The 21510-nt window shown below is 40.5% G+C and overlaps 1 protein-coding gene across 4 annotated transcripts in view; it reads left to right on the top strand.

The window, feature by feature from the left end:
- nhsl1b (NHS-like 1b) overlaps positions 1-21510 on the top strand; it is a 110750-nt gene that overhangs the window by 37997 nt on the left and 51243 nt on the right. Inside the window, exon 1 of one of the 4 annotated variants that reach the window (XM_040125255.1) lies at positions 18709-18837. The exons of the other annotated variants lie outside the window; for them this stretch is intronic. Within the exon in view, the coding sequence (XP_039981189.1) occupies positions 18822-18837 (16 nt within the window). The 5' untranslated portion in view covers positions 18709-18821. Of the gene's footprint in view, positions 1-18708; positions 18838-21510 lie in introns of those variants that run through there. 4 annotated transcript variants of the gene reach the window in all.

Here is a 21510-nt window from a genome sequence, read left to right on the forward strand (position 1 = left end):
GGGACTGGCTTAGTTGCTGTCTAAGAACTCAAAGAGACCCTGGTTGTGTGTGTGTGTGTGTGTGTCATTGAAGGGTTAGTTCCACAGAGGCCAAATTTAGGCCTTGGATGTTTGAAATAGCAGTGTTATCCCTCACTGAAGATTGATATCTTTGCGCACACACACCCACACACACACAAACACACACCCATAAACACACAAACATACTTTATTCCCTTCAGGCCATGAGATAGTGTTGTTTATTGACTGTAGTCTGATAGTAAAGTGTTGGGCTTGTACGCACAAACACACAGACACAGGGAGGCACGCATTTTCCAGTCCATTTAATTTTTCAGTGACGACCCAAGGCTACACTGACCTGAAAAGACAACAAGACTGTTCCTCCTCAGAGGAATGTCAGTCTGATGGCATCCCCTTGTGGTTGGAAAAAGTAACTGCACATCAACAAGGTTGGAGAAAACCAGTATGCATAAACAATATTGAACTTATTAAAAACGTGATGCAGTACATCCATATTTTGTACCACACCACAAATGAAGCAATCTACAAGACCTAATGTTTCCATGTGCTTAAACTCTTTCAAATGCATATAGTAGAGACATACTACACAGCTAATCAAAGTTTGTATTGTAGCTGCTTCTACCACTGGAGCGCTGCTGCTGCCTAACTAATAAAACGTATCAACATTTTCAGTTAATAGTACTGGCCCTTAATTTTGAACTTGAAAAAGTTGCTGTAAAATGCTACAAAGAAAGGAAAGATTAATTGATTGCAATTTATTTTTCATCAACATATAATACATATTACATAACAACAGATAATAAATGGTATGTTATTTGAAATAATAACATCATCACCAGATCATTTCTAGTGTCAGTTGTTTTCCCAGTGTTCGATAACTGCAGAAACTCAGATCCGACAGACTTCGAAGCTCCAGAGGGAATGACGGGCCTTCGGTAGCTCTCTCCACTGCCACCAGAGGGCTGTTGCTGAGCACCAGCATGGCACTGCCCCTGCCCCTCCCCCTGGAGGTCTGAAGATGCTACTCAGCTAAAGTGATGGAGGGACATTTTATACTGTGTGACTCGCTTTTTTCCTCGCCCTCCTTATCCATTATCATGTGGATTGGTCACTTTTATTGTCTGTCGTTTCCTTCCTCCATGACCGTGGTTTGATCACAGTTGAGTTGCATAAGAGTGCTTTCTTTATTCGTAGCGAAGGCCCGTTCATGCCCCAGTCATTGTACTGAGAAGCCTGACACCCATCAACGATGATGATCTAAAGGTCAGCCTCACCCCACCCTTCCAAACTCCCATCATTCTTAGTGGCAGTTTAAGTGCATCGCGCCATCCTCTAAGGTTAGTCTATGGATCCTACTTGGACTCAGATGACTAATTGAGTGAGTTGTCCTTGACACACACACTGACACACACACACACACACACACACACACACACACACGTATTCACACACAACATCGCACACAAATACTTGTGGTAAATTTTTTCCCATTTAGGACACCACAGTCATGTAATCCCACACGCACAAATCTTTTGGTTTCTTTGCTATACCACACAAACACACAGATAAATGAGAAAGCAAAGTACCGTGTGTGTAACTGTCAATGTGAATGACACATCATCTCTTTGCGGTGCCTCAAGGGAATCTGCGAAGGTTGCCTTCACTCTTTTGCCACATGCGCTCAAGCAACCACAACACAATTTAATGTTGCTCTTTGTTCACGGCTCAGGACTGCTGCGCTTTATTAATAATATTAATGTATATGATCACTGAACAACTGACAGCAAAGGACAACTGTAGGACAACTTAAAGAAAATTTGAGGTTTAGGAATTTCCAACTTGAAAGCGGTTTTGAATGGAAAGATGTAAAACGTGCTTTTAAAAACACGAAAGGAAACGAAATAGATGAGGAGCAGGTAAAGATAAAAATACATTTAATATACTTCTGTGTTAGGGAGCAACATAACAAAGAGGAATGAAATAAAGACCAAGATAAATTAATGAGACAGACATGCTGCCAGTGGAGGTGAAGGCCAGGCCTTCAGGTTCAAAAGAGCACAGAGTTCAGAGTTCAGAGCATTACAGGTCAAACTGTAGTCAGGAGGTGACAGCAGCAGATAATACTGTCTTTAGTATTGTGTGAGGATAAGAATAGGATGGAGTGCACACACTGAGGAAGGCAGTTTTATTGTGAGATACTACATCTGATCAATGTCTCTGTTAGTCTTTTTATCAGGGCAAAACAGTCACTGCCCTCAGTCTTTGATCCTCTCTCCATTTCCTGAAGAAGGTCTTGCCTCCATCTACAGTATGATCTACTGTCTTTTATTTACATACCGTATGATAAAGATACATCCGACTCTCAGGGTTCACCAACACATTTGTATGGAAAATAAGTAAACATATTTTGTTGTGTTATTTTGCATGTTGTGGTGTGGTGCTCTATTGCATTTTCCTTAGTTGCCCATTTTGGTCTGTAATTTGATAACCATATACAGTTTACCCTTTAATTTGTGTTTTTGCAATTTTCTACAACCAATGCTTTCTTGTGGATTAAGAAACAATTAAGTTCCCAGGATAAATCATCAAGAGTCAAAATTAATTAAATTGAATCGAAACTACTTGAATATGGACTGTCGAGAAGTCGATGTCAATATCCAGACCTCTCAAGAAGAATGGCTTTTAAAAACCCATTCATAAGTGATAAATGAGCCCCAACCACAGTACATTTATCTAGCATGTAGCCCAACCTCTCACCAAGTTTAGCGGAGAACTCTTGGCTGGCAGCTCACATGACCAGATGCTGGTGTTTGCTGGGCAGGACACGTATTGTAATCCTGCACACAGCATTTTGCTCTTTGTAATCATTTTGTCTTACTGTAATGTAGAAATGAGCATTTGTCCAGTCGACTTCTGTCTTCAGTCAAATTTGGGGATGTGAAATAAAAGTCTCGAGGACAATGTTGCTAAGCGCTTCAAAATCATTCCTTGTAGGGAAGGGTTTTCTCGTGGAGGTGGCAAGTGCAAAGTTTGCACAACCCATAGAGCCCCAATAGCCACATTAATGGGAAATACATAAAAGTTGAAGTAAACCGGAATTATCCTTTAAGTCCCCTTTTAATTAAAAAGACTCCTGAAAAAAAAAAAAAAATAGGTATTGTATATGGTCAGGTATACCAGTACTGTGTGCACAGTTCCTAAACCATGAACAAAACACAACTGACAGACATGTTGTGTATTATGAAAGCAAAGGCACAGTTCTGCAAAATATGTGGAAAAAGTGTATCCAGTATCCGACATGTGTGTATGTAAGGAGGAGAGAGCCTCTTTCCTCCTTCGTTGAAGATTCCAACACCTTCCGTAGGCAACTAATAAAGGACTGACAGTAAACACGCACATACACACACATACATACATACACATGATCACATGAACACAGAGGTGGAGCATATTTTCCTTGACTTACATTACTTCCCTGGAGGCGTATCCTAATTTAAACCACAACTGACACATGCCTAACTCTGACCCTTAAATCAGGCCGTTATGTAACTCCAGTTAATAACAAAATTAATTTTTTATCAGTCTGATTGTGGTTGCAGTGAAACCAAATTGGGGAAACCAGTTTTTGTTTTTTCCCAAAAACACAAGCTGTCCCTGATCAACATGTTTGGTCTAGTTTTTGTCTCCATATGCTACAGAAAACACACAGACACGCACACAAACACCCACTCCCATAGAACTGTCTCAGTGAATGTGGGGTGGTGTGTAGCAATAAAAGCCTTCCTCTGTGGCGGAGCTGAACCCCTGTGTTTAACTGGCTCTGTGAACGCATTACCGCTGAGAGACACAGACTGTGAAACTGTACTTACTGGGATTTGGAATGTGGTAGAGACACACAGCCGAGGCTTTTGGTAAAAACAAAACAAAACAAAACCGTGGACTCATGGATGCACTACATGATACTTTTTTTGTGTACTTGTGTGTGTTGGCTATGTGCGTTTCTTGTGTTGAATCCAGGTGGACGTGTTTATCTGCTATATTTACCTTTTGATGTCTGGTAACTGTATCGATGTCAGGCGTTGCCGGCCTCTGATGTCTGATTGTGTTACCTGGCAACCAGGTCACTCTCACGTCACCGTCTCCTATCTGTGTCACGGAAGTGGTGACTGCAGGTCGAGTGTGTGTGTGTGTGTATGCGCCAAGATGAAATGTATACTTTTCACAATTAATGGTTATATTGCAGGAGATATCATTTAGTGAGTTTAGCAAGTTCACCTTCATTTTGAGTAAAATTACAGGATTTAGTTTTTTCCAAGTCCGATCTGTTATCTCAGTAATCAGCAGGTTTAAAGGACTGGCTCACTGAGCATATCAACTTGTCATTTCTAGTTGTAGTTTGTTTTTACATTTTACTTGCTTTTTGAGAAATGCAACGCGGTCATAAATGTCTGCTATTTAACTCTGTGTTGTGTGTCTTGTTGATGCAGGAATGTGTTAAATCTATTTTATCTTCTCATAACCTTTAATCTTACTTGATTGCATGCAAATTTAGCTGTAATTACCCAGTAGTTTAAGTTTAGTCCTTCATTGTCTGGTCTTATGTTTACTTTTCCTCCTGTCTCCTTTCATAACACGTGTGAGAGAAATACCCCGAACTGACATTTGTGACCTGTACAGCCTGTTTAAACAGCCGTTTCTTCAGGAATCATTTCACTGCTAATCACTGCCACACGCCTGTAATCTTACAATCACATACTTGCATTCTCCGACAGTGTGACACCATTAATCCCAAAGCACAGGCATCTTTGATTCTATGTGTTGCCCGGAACCATTTCCAGTGCTGAAATGATGCTTTTGCAGATTAAGTTATTGTGCAACTTACTATAAACTCAAATTCTCTTCACCAGTATTTGAGCTCTGTATATAATACCATTACTAGGGAAGAAAATGAACAATATGTGATATACAGTATATGTGCCCATATGGATTTATATTAAAATTTTACATACACCTTACATTCTTAAAACACACTTATTCAGGTCATTTTACAATGGTGTTTCATTTCTAAAGTCAAAGATACAAAAAAAGACAATGTTTAAAATCCCCCCTTATTAAATCAGTAGTTCTAAATTTATTAATATTATCTCATATTGCTCACTGTACAATTTATTTCTAAATAGAGTAAAGCTGATATTGAAGTTTTGTGACCCAAATGTAAAACGAAATGCATTCAAAATTTCTAAACATATCAAATTGATGGATCTGTTAATGTACGGGCAAATTCACCAGATACATTTTTTCATGTTTTCTGCTGCAAACTGTGTGTTTACATTATTAGTGATGATAAACATTGGATTAAAATAGGCCCAAAATTTAATTTAATTTATGTACGTGAATATTCTCAGCCTAGAATAAACTTAATCAAGCTCAAAAAATTACTGATTGGCTCTTTAAAGACAAACACTGACAAATTGTTTGATCAGAGTCTTTGTACATAATTAGGCAACAGTTGAAACCTGTCTAAGACTGATGTTGATTTTCTCCTCTGACCAGAAGTAGCCAAACTAAAGCTGTTAAATGTCCACTACACCATTACAAATCTCCGATTGAACATATTGACTGTCACTGCTGTCGCTTCTCTAAGTGCAGCTTTAAGGAAATGAAAACAAGGGGATTTATGAAATGGAAGCGAGGTGGGGGTTAAACCAGGATGCTGACTTTTTATGATGACCTTTGACTTTTCAATTCCCTTCGGGGGATTATGGTACTAAAACAGCTTTTCCTTCCTGAAAGGAAGAAAATCAAAAGATTAAACTGGCCCTGACTGTCTACTTTTTGTCCTGTATTTATTTCATGCGGTCGTCCATGCTGACTTGTTGGTTTGTTAATCCTTTCCTCCATCAAAGCCAGTTAACCTCTTCCTTTCTTATTTTCATTTCATGCTTTATTCAGTCCCTTTATGAAAAACTGATCCATTCACAGTAGAGCATAATGCAGGTTAATTATTAAAGCACTGTGGCCAAATGTGTGCGGGCAAAGGTCTTAATAAATATATATACTGATATACTGTTGGAGTGTGTTGGTGAGTGAGAGTGCTTTTTTCTAATTTGCTCACGTTTGAAAGTAAAGTTGGGACATCAGTAGCTGGCAGTTGTCCCTTTGTGTAAACACCATGTGCTGAGATAGATTTGTGTCTCTAAAGGGAAAAAGAAAATGAGGCCGGGGACCTGACAGAGCGATGGGGGTATAAGGCTAAGTTTACACTCAACAAGGCCACAAATCTGGGATCCGCTTACGGCAGTGTAATTGATCCACAAAAGGCGATTCCACGATAAGGTGTTGTCGCTTCGAATCAGTGTCTAGACCCAACCCACTTCCTCTAATTTTCTGCCTTCAGGCTTGATCAAAATTGTATCAGTGGAAACAAGAAGATGAAAGGAATTGATTGGGGCTATGGAGTTGCTGTGACACGTGTGTACAATACCAAAATGCACGCGCACACACACACACACACACACACACAACGCTGGTTTATTGTCGCACCTTGGTGGTCACATACTCCCTCTGTGGTTACACTTGGGTGGGAAAACTCCACCTCCGTAACACACTTGCAGCGCCCTATAAAGACTTTGTTTTTGTCCGAGGGGCTTCTGTTTCTATTTAAATCTACCTTAACTATATGTTGGGCTGTTAAGTATGTGTCGTGTATTATATTTTAGAAAAGAATGTACACTAATTGCATATTTCTCACAAAAGTTTTGAAAACTAAAAATCACTGCAGTGCAATCGCTTAAATGTCTTATATGTCTATGTTTCTTGTGTATATTCTGAATGAGGGTTGTTGAGTGGGTGTTTTCATCACCCCGTTGTTCCATGTTCTGCGTCATCTTTAAGTACTCTAAATTTGTTGTTTAACCGGTTGCTTCCAGCGCCTCAGGCAGAATGTCAGCTACAGTAATGCTATGAGTTTGCCCTCAAACAGTGTTAACATATTTTTTAAACATACAGCTTAGTGCCTTTTTTAGTCATAAAATGTAGTGGTTTCTTTGTCCAGAGAGAAATCAGTCTGACCCTGCAGATCTACAGCATTTTTTCTCATAGTCTGCATTTGCGCTATTCATTATTTTATTCAAACTGGCATTAAAAATGTCCTTTATATGAAAGATGCCAAGCAACTACACCTACAACAGTATATTGAAAAGGACTAGATAAAACTCTGTCTCAAGAAAAGGAAGTACCTGTTTGACTAGCGGAGGGCGAGGATAACGAGGAAAGTAAAAAGAAGGACAAGTGGGAACAAAAGGTGTGAGGGAGGGAAGAAAGGAGCCAAGGAGGGAGGGAGGGAGGAGTGGTTGCCATCCTGGCAAACGGATGGAGGGGAGGGGCAGAGAGCATGGATTACAGAAAACAGAAAGAGGGAGGGAGAGAGGGAAGGAAGAAGGGATGGGCTGACTCGTATTTCAGCACCGTGGCCACTATGGTTGGGTGTAATCCTAACCCTATACTCTCAACACGCAGTCAACTCCTGTAGTCACAGTCTTGAGGACTGGGGACCAAGAGCGGAAAGCGGGGAATCCTCACCAGCACGTACTTTATTATCTGTCTTTCTTTGCGTCATGCTGCATGTGTGCTCAGCAGGTGTGGGCTTCTCTTCTTCATTCTTGCTTTATCACCTGTGCTGATCAGCTGATCGGAGAGCCAGATCCAGACGGCTGTCAACACCTCGACGACTTTTTTTTTTCTTCCCCCACTACAATGACTTACTTGACATGCCTGTTCCTCACCACCTATAAAGATTAAACACCAGAGTTGGTAACATTCCTTGGAAACCCTGAGACGCGGCGTCATCTTTGCCACCGGGCATTTATATACACACAATAGAGGATCTCTATGTGGAACTTGTAGTGGGAGAATTGCACATGCGAGTGTGGTTATGCCAGTGTGTGAGCATGCATGTAACTTCATCAAGCTGGGAATAGACCCAGGGAAATTGCTGAAACCTCTTCACCTCCTGGTCTGTCCTGGCGGTGAGACGGTGTGTGTCAGCTGTCGTGTGTGCTAACAACTGGAGATAACAACGCTCAAGGGCACACACGGTCGTAAACAACAACCGCTGACTTGTTGTGATGAAAAAGTATCTTAATGTAATTTGGAAACCTTTTCACCCTGTCATGCTCCACCGAGGAATATTACAGCCAACAGTTAGTATGGACATACGAGAGTGTGTATGTGAGTGTGTGTGTGTGTGGCAGAGGGGCGTTGATTTTCCAGATTGCTGGATTGTCTAATTACCCCTTTGGGTATGGGAATCGTGCCCGGAGTCTTTATGCGCAAGGAAAGAGAAGAAAAGGGAAGGAGATGATTTAGTCTGGCTTTTGGCTCGTGACAGAGAGAAAGAGGTTGGAAGTTGAGACTGTCCAGGTCAGAGTCATGATGTGGAACTGTGCAAGCAAAGTGAAATAAAACCGTGTTATGACCGATCATCCTCCTGGAACTAATTAAATGCTCAAAATTTGAAACATTTTAGCATGTGTCCAGATCTGGATGTTGTAGTCAGTGTTTGGAATCTCGTGATTTGGATTTAAAGTGAATATCTACCAGCCAATCTAAGGATCTACATTCGAGGATTACATTTACAGATTAAACCTTGGTTTTAAAGACATTTCGGTCCCACATTCTCTTATCTTGTATTTGCTCTCATCTGAGTGAGGATGAGAGGGGACAGGAGGTCTGTGTCCTTTCGAAAGGAGAAGCCAGCGGGCCTGTCCCGGGCTCTCAGCTGGCTCAGCGTGTCCACCCTGTCTCGCCAGAGCCGACGCATCTTCCACAGCCAGAACGAGCTCCATGCTGTCCACAGTCACCACACGTATTCGCACTCGTTCACTCACCTTCACGTTGCAGACGAAGACGAGGATGACGACGATGATGATGACAACTGGGTATACCAGCCTCAACATAAAATAGGTGAGAGTGGAAAGAGGGAAGGAAGAAGAGGAATGAGTGAATACAAGCTATGTCACTGCTTATTGATTGTGTTTGTTACAGTATGTTTCAGTAGATACACGCCCACCAAACCACATGGTATGTTTGACTTGGCTGCATCGCAACTTCACACAATGCTCTGAGCTCATTTGAATGGATTTTTGTTCTCGCTCTCAGCCAGGAAGCCAGTGAATGACTTGTTTACGTGCACAAGCAAAGTAAGAAGTGGGTCACTGTCTTTTTATGGCCCCTTGTTCTCCGTCTCCATGTTCCTGACACTTCCTGGTTGCCATAGGGAGTGGGTGGGAAGTGTGCACAGTCAGTGGAACTGTTAGGGGGTCAAAGGGCACTTTGTGTGCACGATAGGCGAACAATGATGCGTCAGGCCGGAAGCAGTTGATGTCACAGGGGCGGTGATGCCACAGGCTGGTGGGGATGTGAGCTCAAGGTTTGGTGCCAGGGAGAAGGCATATTTGTGTGTGTGTGTGTTTGTCTGTGTGGAGGCTTGGATAGCTCATCACTCAGACCCAGTGATAATGCTGTAGAATAATAATTTTCATGAATTACTTCACAGACATTTCCAGTTTATATTGGGATGCAATGCTACTTAGGTAAGAATGCCATTTATACTTGTCTTTAGCACCCCAGGGGTATTGTGTTTCTAGATTAGGCTCATTACTTATTGATCATTTCGTCAGTTGTGTGTCTGTGTGTGTGTGTGTGTGTGTGTGTGTGTGTGTGTGTGTGTGTGTGTGTGTGTGTGTGTGTGTGTGTGTGTACATGCATGTTTGTGTATTCGGTCAGCACTGTCAATAAGTCTTTGGTGACAATGGTTGTAACTGCAGCCTCACCATTACCTGAGAATGGAAAAAGACACCGATGCTGGTCCATAGTCTCATAAATTGTGTCATTAACTCTCACCCATACTGCCACCTTCTCTCAACCGGAGTCAGATAACATCATACAGCGTCATGTAGTTGGTCACTGTGCTCGTAGCACATGCATGCTTACCAGCATGTTTACATGTGACCATGTTCGTATGCACAGTTATGTGGCATTATAGTCTGTGACTGTCTAAACATGACACTGTTTTGGGACTGTGCTGACACCTATTAACGCCACGATTGGTCAGGTTAGTTAACTCTCCGACAGAAAACCAGTACACATTTATAAGTGTTTCTTTTTGTTGTTAGGCCAAACTCTGTCAGAGTCTTTTTTTTGTTTATTAGCAAGAGTAACAATGATCTGACTCGGTCCATAGTTGCCAGTATGCTTCCCCAGAACTGCTTGTCAGATGGTCGAATAGCTTTGGAAACCCCCACGTTTGGACAACACGTCGTTTGAACCATTTCTTTTCTAGCGTAAGCCAGCCTTACCTTGCTGCCCACAATGCAGACTTTCTTTGGCTTAATGTAGCCTCCCAATGAGTGCAAAACTACTAGAGGTTTGTCTTCATGACACGGTGACCTGCACTACATGAAGTAAAGTAACTCAGTCTCAACATATGCAACATCTTCAGTCTCAGTCTATAATGAGCTTTATGCAAAACATGTTTGATAAATACATATTTATAATGCATCTGTTGTTACTTCTAACAAACTGTGTAGTGGTCCTTGAAAACATGTCGAGTAACCTAAGCATAAGGTGCCATTTTGTTTCCTCAGAGTAATGTGGAGCTTGTTGCTGTTGTTGTCGTTGAGTGCATGTCTCAATAGTCACTCTGTCACCTCTGACCCTGCCCCTTCCTAAAACAGCTCAGGGCTGCACATGGCTGGAATGGTCTGAGGTCCTGACATTTTTTCTCAAAGTCAAAGGGTAGTAGTTGTAGCCGACCAAAGATAAAACGGTCTCCATTTTGGAACATCAACATTAGACCCAAGGCTTTAGATGTTCACCTCATTACGTAGGCTAGCGTCTTTTCATTACAATTGTCACTTGTGCTTTATTAAAAGAATCAGAATTGATAAATTAAACTAAGTGGAAGAATTACTGTTGAAATTACTGTTAGCATTGCAACAAAGGTTTGACACATTTGTTATGGTGTAAACTAAGCCTTTGCCTATGTAATTACTCTGTGCAGTTCAAATAAGCGATGTTACTATAACACAGTAATGTAGATTTTCATCTGTAGAATATTTCCTGACTATATGTGCAGAAAACGTTGTATCTGAATGTAGTTTACTCGATGTCATTCCTGTTTGATCAGGCTTATATAAGAAAATCCTACCTTATTTTGAATCTGCCTTTCTTGTCCATGTTTGCCCCTCACTTTGCACTCAGGAAAGCTCTTCTATGTAACATGACTGTTTGACAGATCTCATTTAGAGTCCTTCACTAGTGATCAGTTATTAGTCTGATAGGTTTGTTTTTCTCCAATTGATTATTTGGTAGGTAGAGTCAGGAATCAGATCCACATTGGTCAATTCCAATTTATGATAATTGATCGTTTACTTGTAAAAATCTCCAAGAAATAAAGTGGGGGAGTGTTTATTGATTGGGTGATATTAGCTAACAACAACAGCTTGGAGATCGAGATAGAGGATAGTGGATGAAGAAAGTAATTTAATTCAACATGCAGAAGAAAAGAACAAAGGACTGTGTTAATCTGAGCTGTTTTTTGTTTTTCACAGACTGATGCTCTGTCCTACTGTGCTTCTTGCTGCCTCAAACACCCTCTTCTTTTCTCTCTCTCTCTCTCTGTCTGTCTGTCTGTCATTGGCACAGTCTATATCTTTTTATAGGTAATTCTAGGCCAGAGACAGTGTCATAGACAGGTCAATATAAAACTATTCCATCCAGAGCACACACTTGCACACGCACATAACGCATACACATACAGCACTGTACAAATGCACACCCCACAGAGGAAATGTCTCATAACAATACCTCTCCAGATGAATCTGTAGTATTTATAACATCTGGATCTTGCTTCCACACGCCTGCTAGGATCCATTATAAGACACATGGGCAGCCGCGCACCGTGCCTGTGTGTAAATATAGCCCTAAAATGACTGCCTGTGGCTCCAAAACCTGCAATTTTGACGCAGCCTCCAGCTTGACTGGTTGGGTGTTTGCCCCGGTTGCCAAGGTAACGGGTGTGTAAGTGAGTGTTTCCTGGTGTGGTTCAGTTTGACCCTCCTATTGGGACAACTCTGAACCAATCCTGTAAGAGATTGCTTCAGTAGCCGTCTGGTACACAAGCTGCTATGTGCTCTCCTGGTTAAGACTTGGTGAACTTTAACTGACTTGAAGTTGATTGACAATACTCAGTTGTGACTGGGAGTAAAATTTACTGATTGTTTTCTTGATTTATAGATTAACAAATTTCCCTATAAAATGTTTGACATTACATGTTCCTAAAGACCAAAGGTAACAACTTAAGATTGCTTGTTTTGTCCGACCAGCAATCCAAAACCCAAAGATATTCATTTTACTGTCACGCAAAACAAAGAAAAGCAGCAAATACTCACAATTAAGAGGCTGGAACTAGGTAATGTTTGGCTTTGTTGCTTGAAAAATGACTTAAACAATGAACCTATTATCAAAATCTAATAGTTGCTGATGGTTTGACCCTTTAAAAATAAATAAATAAATAGACATAAAGCTTTTTTTTTTCATTGCTTTGGCCAGTATTGCGTGGAATTAGCCAAATAAGTGGTGTAGTTATTAGCTTTATTGAGGCAGGTTTCTGGAGTGAGAAAACACACATATAACCATAGAAAAATTAAGAAAAATATGACTCCATTTCATTTTCCACAAGCAAGAACTAGAATTGGAACTGAGGATTTACTTTCTGTTTTAAGAACTGCACTCCAGGCGAAGAGTGACCAGTCACTGTTCCATACTATTAACCAACAGTGTAAAGTATGAACTACATATGTATGCTAATTTTCGTAGTATACGGTTGTGCAGTTAGTATACAAGAAATCAAATTATTAAACCATTTCACACTAAGAGGAAATGATAAAAGACCTGTGCCAACAAACGCCATTAAACTCCAACTTTTGCTCTTTCCCAATTCCACATTACACAGCAACTGTATACATAGTTTCTGCAGTTAGTATGCGTGAAATCAACATATTTTACCATTTTATACTAACAGGAAATGAATTGCCACTTTACAGAGCCACTGCCAAGAGAAAGCAAAATGTTTTATAAAAGATTGTTTTTAGTTTTTATTTGTTTGTTTGCTTGCTTTCCAAGATCTTTGCAGAGCTGTATCTCCTCCACTCAGAATTTATTTTTACTTTTTGCAGCTGTGAGTAGCTCTTCCATTTCCTCTGTGGGTTGCGTTGTTGGACAATAGTGTGCCACAAGAGGGACACAGATTTCGGCATGCCGGTGTTGATTAATCTTCACGGAGACAGCAAACGGATTTTCCAAAGATGTAATATTACTGTTAATTTTATGAGATGTTCCTAAAAACCGTCCCACCATCATCCACAATTTGTTTTACTTGTTCCAGCTGTGAGCAGCTACCAATTTCTTCTGTGTAATGCATTATTGGGAAAAAACTGCCCATCAACTAAATACTCAAAAATCAAGTAAATTTAATATGCATACTGGCAACACTGCATACTTACTACATACTGAAAAAACTGCTTAGATTTAGTACATATTGTGAAATTGGGACACATTTCTTTGCTGATAACCTAGAGTGAAACAGCTCTGATCATAAAGCCAGAAGCCTGTAGGTGGCGATGGTTAAGTAATGGTGAAAAAGAGGTGATTGTATTATCTCTGCTATTTTATCTCAGCCTCTTACATCAAGAATTTGAACTCGCGCCTTCTCTCTGTCTCTTTTCCTCTCTCCTTTCCTTTCTCTGACGCACATGTACACAGAGACAAAGAAAGACCTGATCAATCTCCTCAATCAACCCTAATGATCTCCCCTATGTGGCTGTGTGTCTGAATCAATCAGTTAGGGGGCATGATGGCTGCTCTGGAAGGCCATCTCAAGACAAAGATCCAACCGTCGGGCCAGACTGCTACGGGCCTTTCGGTCTTTCTTTACTTTGAGACCAGAGGGAATAAATCTCAATCCCTGTCTGGCCTGTATGGCATCTTGGAATCTGGGCTTCACATGATTACTGTATTGCTTCTTACATGCATGTTTATATGTTGTGCACAGCAAGTCACTGAGTGAAACGAACTCAGTGACTCTGATTCTGATTCATTTAGATTTTTGTTGTTGGCAGGAATGTTAACATGCAACTTGGGAGATTGATAGATTTGGTACAATTTTGTGTGTGATGTGTTTTTTTGGTATCTACAGTGTGTTACAGTGGATTTAATTTTTTCATGGTTTTCATTTACGCATTTAGGGCAGCAGCATATTGACCTAAATAATAACCACACCTTGGCACACCAGTGTTGTGGTGGCCAGAACCAGAATTGGGTCTCACATTATAAAGTGTCGTAAATGAGCTGTTTATGAAATGAGATTTATGGAAAGGTCTTTTAGGTCACATTTGTCTGTGTGAGATGCCTAGTGAAATTTGAGAGGATTCTGATGAGACAGAACTCTGGTGTAACAGTGTTTTTCGGGGGCTTTTGGACAAATTTCTGCACACATTCCTCACACACAGAAGAACACACTCATCTTTATTGTGTAGTTCATGTGTTAATCTAGATTAGCGGTGATAATTCGCTGTAGGGGGAAGATGTGATCTGTAAACCAGCAAGGCCTCATTAAAAGACAGACGTGGAAATCCCGTGATGTGGCCCACAGCCCAGGTTGTGTACACACAGTCCTACTGTACATAGAAATATGTGCTTAAAGATAACACACGTGCATAATTAATCTTAAAAGAAAAATATGTTAAATTTGATACTTTTATCGTCTTAAACTGTTTCTAATCACCTTTCTCTCCCTCTCTCTCTCCTATGTGCTGACAATGGTACTGTTATCTTCAGGTAAGTCACATCTTTTATTTTTGACCCACATAACCTCCTTTTTATGTCGATGTTAGATGATCCCAGATCAGACTTACTGCACGCTAAAAATCCCCACAAAGCCTGCCACACAAAGCAGTTCAGTTTTAGCCTGAATTAAATCGCATTAGCTCTTATTTCTATCTAAAAACTTAATCTCCGACTTGCGTCACCCACCTCTGTATCAAATTGTATGTATCCTTTTACCTTCGTATTATGGGATGTAACCAACGAATGCGCTGACTCGACGATGAAAAGGGGGAGGTGGAGGAAAAGCAAGTGATTATATTTGTGAACATGATTTCAGATTGTAAGCGGACAGAGGTCCGGGGCTTATATTGATAGGATACAGTGATGTTGTCCCAACACAAGCGACAATGTAATGTGGAGGTGAGACCTTAAAATTTGCCTCAGCACGTATACAGGAGCTATGATGATGTCATGTGAACGGAAGTTATCTTTTTCAGTCACTTTAAGCAAAACTCTTATCCTTTTTTTTCCTCTCATACGTATTCTGAGATTTTCTATTTTTTTTTTTACTACTGATTACTGATAAATCTGTTTTTAAATAAGAGGCCTGGTAGAGTCAGATTTTTCCCATTCCAGATTCCTTGTCATTGCGACAAGCTTAGTTCTTATCAATGTTACTTAGTTTTATCGTGCACTGATGCAGAGCTCACTGCGCATATAGTAACAACATGTTGTGTTTTTGTCCTGCACTGAATATGATAGAAGATGTGCAGTATACTGGGTTACTGACTGACATTTAAGATAAGATATTGTCTATGTGTCTAATATGTGGCGCTGGTCACGATTCAGCTCTCATGATAGTGTTTTATATATAGACAAAGACTGTATTTTGAAGAATAACAACAGTGGTCAGCTGGAATTCCTCTGAATACAGTCTTTATATCCTGTAGCTACGGAGAGAGACTGCCATTTAACCAGAAGAGTGCTGCCACGTATAACATGGCTGTAGTGGCATCAGACATCACAGCTTGAACAAAGGGAATTAGATATCAGAATAATTTTCAAAATATAGACAATATTCAGAGCCAAGATACTGTATAAACAAGATACTGACAAACAAATTGATGATAAAATATAATAAATAGAAATAGTAATAATTAAAAGATAAGGAAGTACTTAATTTAAAGGAATTAATACACAAAATGCTACAGAGACTACATTTGATGTTTGGCAGCATGATTTCAATGTGTTTCAGGCACTCTGCTCTTATAGAACGAGAAGTCACAAAGAAAAATGTTGATTTACGTGGTGGAATTCGCCAGTTTTGTCTGTTAGAGCATTAGTTTCCCACCTTTTTGGCTTGTGACCCCTTTAAAACAAAGCAGTGTGTACTTGGAACCCTCGTCACCGGTTGTGCGTCTACCTATTGCGACCACCTCAACCAGAGAGCAATTTTTGTTTCCCTTTTTAATTTGGATAAATTTGAGATGTAAAATTATTCCACCTTATTCCACGAAAAAATAAAGGAAAAATGATGGAATAAAAAATAGTAAAATTGTAAAGTATGTTTTGTTCCTTTCTCATCCCTTGAATCATCTCGCAACCCCTCTGGTTTATGTTTTGACCCCTTGGAAGGGCCCTTGACCTCCGGGTTAGGAAACAGGGAATTAGGAGTCTTCACAGTTCCAAAATATTGGAAATCCTTCCCAATTTGACACAAATGAATTACTTTTTTTAAAAAGAGAGACCCAAAAATATTTTCTCCCTCAATGATTATGACACACATCATTTGGAAGTAAGCAAGTTTCTTACTTACTTGGCTGTTTGCTATAACCTAAGATAAGATATTGATAACCAGTTCAGTAGGTTGCACAGACCTCATAACATCATAATATATATCATAATTCACGCTGCCAGCAGTCTTAATATGATTGGTTTGCAACAGGGAAGGAAATCCACTTCTCCGTTTTACCACTTCAGCTTTGCGAGAACAGCGATTAGGCAGAACTCAAAGTGTTTCCTCAGTGCCAAGGGGTTGATGATGAAGGGTAAAGTTAAAACCAATTTGGGCAAAGCAGCAGCCAATTAAGGTGAAGGTTTAATGAAGTTTGATTTTATTGTCTGGTTGGGTTGGTTTATTCAGTGATTTTTGTGTGTTTTTTTTAATTGCTGATTATTTCCAGGGTTGTGTTTTTGTGGCATTCTATTTTATCCACTCACCCTTGCAGAGGAGCTCCAGATCACTCACACAATCACACTTACAGAGACACACACACACACACACACACACACACACACACACACACACACACTCACACACCAATCAGCGCGTAATTGGTGACATCTGGTCGAGGCAGACATGTCATAGCCTGCAAGCCGTATTGGGGTGGGATTAACATGGCCATGACAGACGTGTTTACATAAACACATATACTGCACGTACACACAAACACACTCAATTCGCTCTTGATTAGTACAGTAGTCTTTTACAAAGGTTTTTCACAAACATTTTGTATTCGGCTATCCAGTGTGAGGTAAGCCAAACTTTATGTCGACACATTCACTCCCTATTGTCATTGTTTTTGGATTTTGGCACCTCACTACTCTCATTAAAGAGAATTTATTGTGCATGGATTGGCCGTTGGAGATTGTTTTGATTAGTGTACTTATTTCCTTCCCTTTCCTTGCAAACCTTATATCACAAATCTTGGCTGGCTCCTTTTTCAACCAAACTGCAACAACAACGTACATTTCTGCTCACTCTAAAAATCTGTTCTTAGCTTTTGTGTAATTTTGTTCTCTGCTTCTCTGATAAATTACAGTTTTTTGTTATAGTAATATTGTAGGTGCACTAAAGCCCATACCTGTGCAGTCTTTTCTCAGTTTAGGTCATCTACAGCAAGAACTGCTATTGATGTACTTACTGAGGTTGTACTAGATGTACGCAGCAGCTAAACGCCAAAAGGAAAATGGTATTTTGACTTGAGTCAGTTTTTCTGTCTCCCATCCGTGTGACGCTTCTGGTGATGCAGAGCAGCCAACGTGGAGGGTTTGGGATGCACCAAGCTTGTAACTGTTTCTGATAACAAACAGTTGAATTGTGGGGATTAAAGCGATTACATTTGATCAGTGCACAATGGATCGGCCTCAAGCTGGGGCCCCCTGCCTCACTCTGAACTGCTGACTGCCCAGATTCTCACCAGTCACTATCCTCGACAAGGCTCACGCTCTTTTATGTGTGTTTGTGTGATTTTGTTTTTATTTTTGACTGCCCTAATAAGTGCATAGATCTTATTTAAAAAAAAAAAAAAAAATTCAATTAAAATATGCATTAATATATATGCGTGCGTATACTTTTGTATCCGCATTAAGGAGATCAGTCAAGGGCCTTGTGGGTGACGGCAGCTTTAAGAGTTTTAGTTGGACGCTGAGCTTCTGGCTCTCTACCTCTTAACACTAATAGTGCAGAGAGATTTTTTTTGGGGGGGGGGTATTCAGAGATGCAGGGAGAGAGACGGGGGAAGCAGAGTTAGGGGGGGGTCACAAAGCAGTTTCCTGCAGTGTAGAAGTTGGCTATCTGCCACTCAGAGTGAGTGTGTCTGTGTGTGTGTGTGTGTGTGTGTGTGTGTGTGTGTGTGTGTGTGTGTGTGAGTGCGTGGGGGCGCGTATGTGCGTGTGTGTGTGTGCGAGGGGAGACTACGAGGGAGGGAGATGGCGAGAGAGGCAACGGGAGAGAGGAGTGTATGTCAGGATCTGTGTGTTGTCCATGTGTGAACGCTTTGACCGAGCGGTGTAGAGAAAGAGAGAGAGGAGAAGAGGAAAGGAGGACAAGAAAGAGGAAAATCAGGAAATAGTGAGAAGGAAGAAACCAGTGTTTGTCTCTTGTGGATAAATGGGGAAATAAGGGAAGAGCTATGTTCTGTCTGAAAGGTAAGTGTCTGTATTGGTGTGGGACTTTTCCCCCCAGACTTTCTGAGACAAAGAAAAGTTGAACTCCATCTCTGTCCTCTGTGTGGAAAGTAAACCCTGTCAAAGCTGCTTCCTCTACTCAGTGTATGTCCTCATGTGTTTTTCTTTAGTGAAGGAATCCCTCCTCCTTTCGCTCTTTAATCATTTCTTCCTTTGTTCTTTCATTTTGACTCATTTAGGTTTACTGACTTTTTTATCCTACCTCTCCTTTGTTTTTCCTGTATTTGCTTTTTAATCAAATTTAATCTTCCCAGTTGTTCTTTGACTTTGGGGAAACCTAAAGAGGTACCAGTATTGAAACATCCATATGCAACTTGCTATAGGAGCTTTGAATTTGCTTTATTAAACTTGGGAGTGTATTTTAGCAAAGACGAGCAATGTCTGCGTTCGTGTATCTGTGTGTGCGTTGTCCACAGTAACAGCTGGCGAAGCAGCAGTTGCTGGGGTGCTGTCCTGTAGAGTGGGGCCATGTGTTAGCTATTACTTGACTGACCAGTTAAAGTGTGATAAAAGGGAAAACTGGTTCCTCTTTTACTGCCAACTGTATTTTACTTTTTTGTCTGGTCTGCCCCCCTTTGGTCAGTGCTAGGCTATATTATAGTGTATGCTTCTGATTTAAGCTTTCCTTCTTTGTTTTATACACACACAAACACTGACTTCACCATCCACATTAGATGAAGAATGGAAGCATAAAACTGTCCAGAAAAACCTGCAACACTGGGGATGTCACTGGGGGTTTTGCTTCCATCACTTTTTTATGCATGTTGATGCACTGATGAAAAACATCATGTTGGCATCTTCACCTATCTTGGATCCCGCTTACAAACTAAAGGGGTTCCTTGTCCTGTAATTCCTGTAAGTATACATTTATTAATGTGTTGACCAGCTTTCATTCTATCTGTTGGTGTATTAGTTGTTTTAAAGAATATCTTTTGATACTGTAATTTGGCCTAGTTTGCTGTTGTAATGCCTAGCAACAGTCATCCAACATTGTATTGAGCACAAAACAAACTCTTCAAATCCAGGAAATAACCTAAGATTTGGAAAACCCTTGGATTTTTCTAAGTTGAAAAATATGAGAGAATTCCAGGCCTACAACTGCAGTGAAATGAAGAAAAAAGATGGTGCTTAGCTGCGACCTATTAAATGGTCCAAAATGCTCTCATCTCAGAAATGAGGAAATCGTTCTTATTGTGAAACCAGAGAATTTTCCCTTTCTGTAGCCTGTAAATCTATGGCTTCCAGAAATGAGGTAATATAAACTGAAGACTGCAACGGTTTGTGGCAGTGTCCCAGTTCATCAGCTGTACGCGGTAATTTACGTTGTCAGTTACACAGTTTCCGCACTATGGTCCGACTTGGAATATGTGAGAGAAACAGATGTGGGAATTGTGTTGGAAAGGAAATTCAGTTTTGATAGATTAAATTATTTACCATTTTTAACAAGATTGCCAGGTTTTAACAGTTTATGTTTGACTTTCTGTTTTTAATTCTGACCAACCAACTAACTGTATGACAGCAGTAAGGTCTTCTCCCTCATTAATACGCGATGCAGACATTGTAAAATGTTAAAAACCTGCCATTTCTCAGATTTGGTAAAAGACACTTAGACCCTTTCCCACATCAGTTGCAGTTAAAGACAAAAGCACCGGCTTGAGTTTCCAGCTTCAAAAGACATGACAGACTGTCCCCAATACTGTGCATTACATTAAACATTGTGATCCAACCAGTAGATTACTCCACATTGGTTGCCAGTAACCGAATCTCTGCTTATGTTATGATTTAAACAAGCCCCGTCAGTTGGGGTTGCCAACTCTAAGGCAGATGTGACACATTTTCAGTCCATGTTCCTTCACATCCAGCTGTGGCCAGAGTGGATTCTCATCTGTTTTGACCACACACTCACTCAACACCCCCCCCCTCCAGAGTAAAGCCTTGCATTTTAGTGCAAGCCCTTTTGCGAACCAGCCAGACCACTTGGTGTGGCTTTTGGTATGTTACATAAGTTATTTCTGCACTTGAGCCCCATCCCTCCCAGACACAAGACATAAGAGGGGAATGAGTAGGGATTAGTTGGGGCGATTTTTGGAAACCTTGTTCTCACTCAAATTGGAGGTTTCCTGCAGTGGAAGCGGTAAAGAAATTCAACATTTCTGTCCATGTCGAGTGGATGTAAGCCCCGTCAAGCACAAATATTGCTGAGAATTCATCCGACCTCCACGTTGTAAGGTCGATTAAGGGCAGCTTGGGTCATGTCCAATCTGTAAAAACATGCCTTTGGCTGAGTGGAACTTGGTCCAGTGTTCCCTGCTCTGATTGCAGTTCACTTGGATGTTTGAGCATTATAGTGGCTTCAGATGTTCTGGTTGTGGGCAGTAGTTGAAGGGGAAGTGCAGATGTGTCAATCCAGTCAGATGCTCCAATGAAGAAATGTGTGCACTGGGATCATCTGTTTTGAATAAGTTTAGTCTAATTCCGTTAAAATGGGAAGTATTCTAAGGCATATTCAGTTTTCTTCTTGTGTTTGTAATGGATAAACTATGTATATTCTGTCATTTAGTCTATGACAAAATGAACAGACTAGAGCTCAACAATTAGTTGATTGTCCAGAAAACTTATTTGCAACAATTTTGA

This window comes from Xiphias gladius, chromosome 4 (assembly GCF_016859285.1).
Source record: "Xiphias gladius isolate SHS-SW01 ecotype Sanya breed wild chromosome 4, ASM1685928v1, whole genome shotgun sequence".
In the NCBI taxonomy this organism is placed as follows: Eukaryota; Metazoa; Chordata; class Actinopteri; order Istiophoriformes; family Xiphiidae; genus Xiphias; species Xiphias gladius.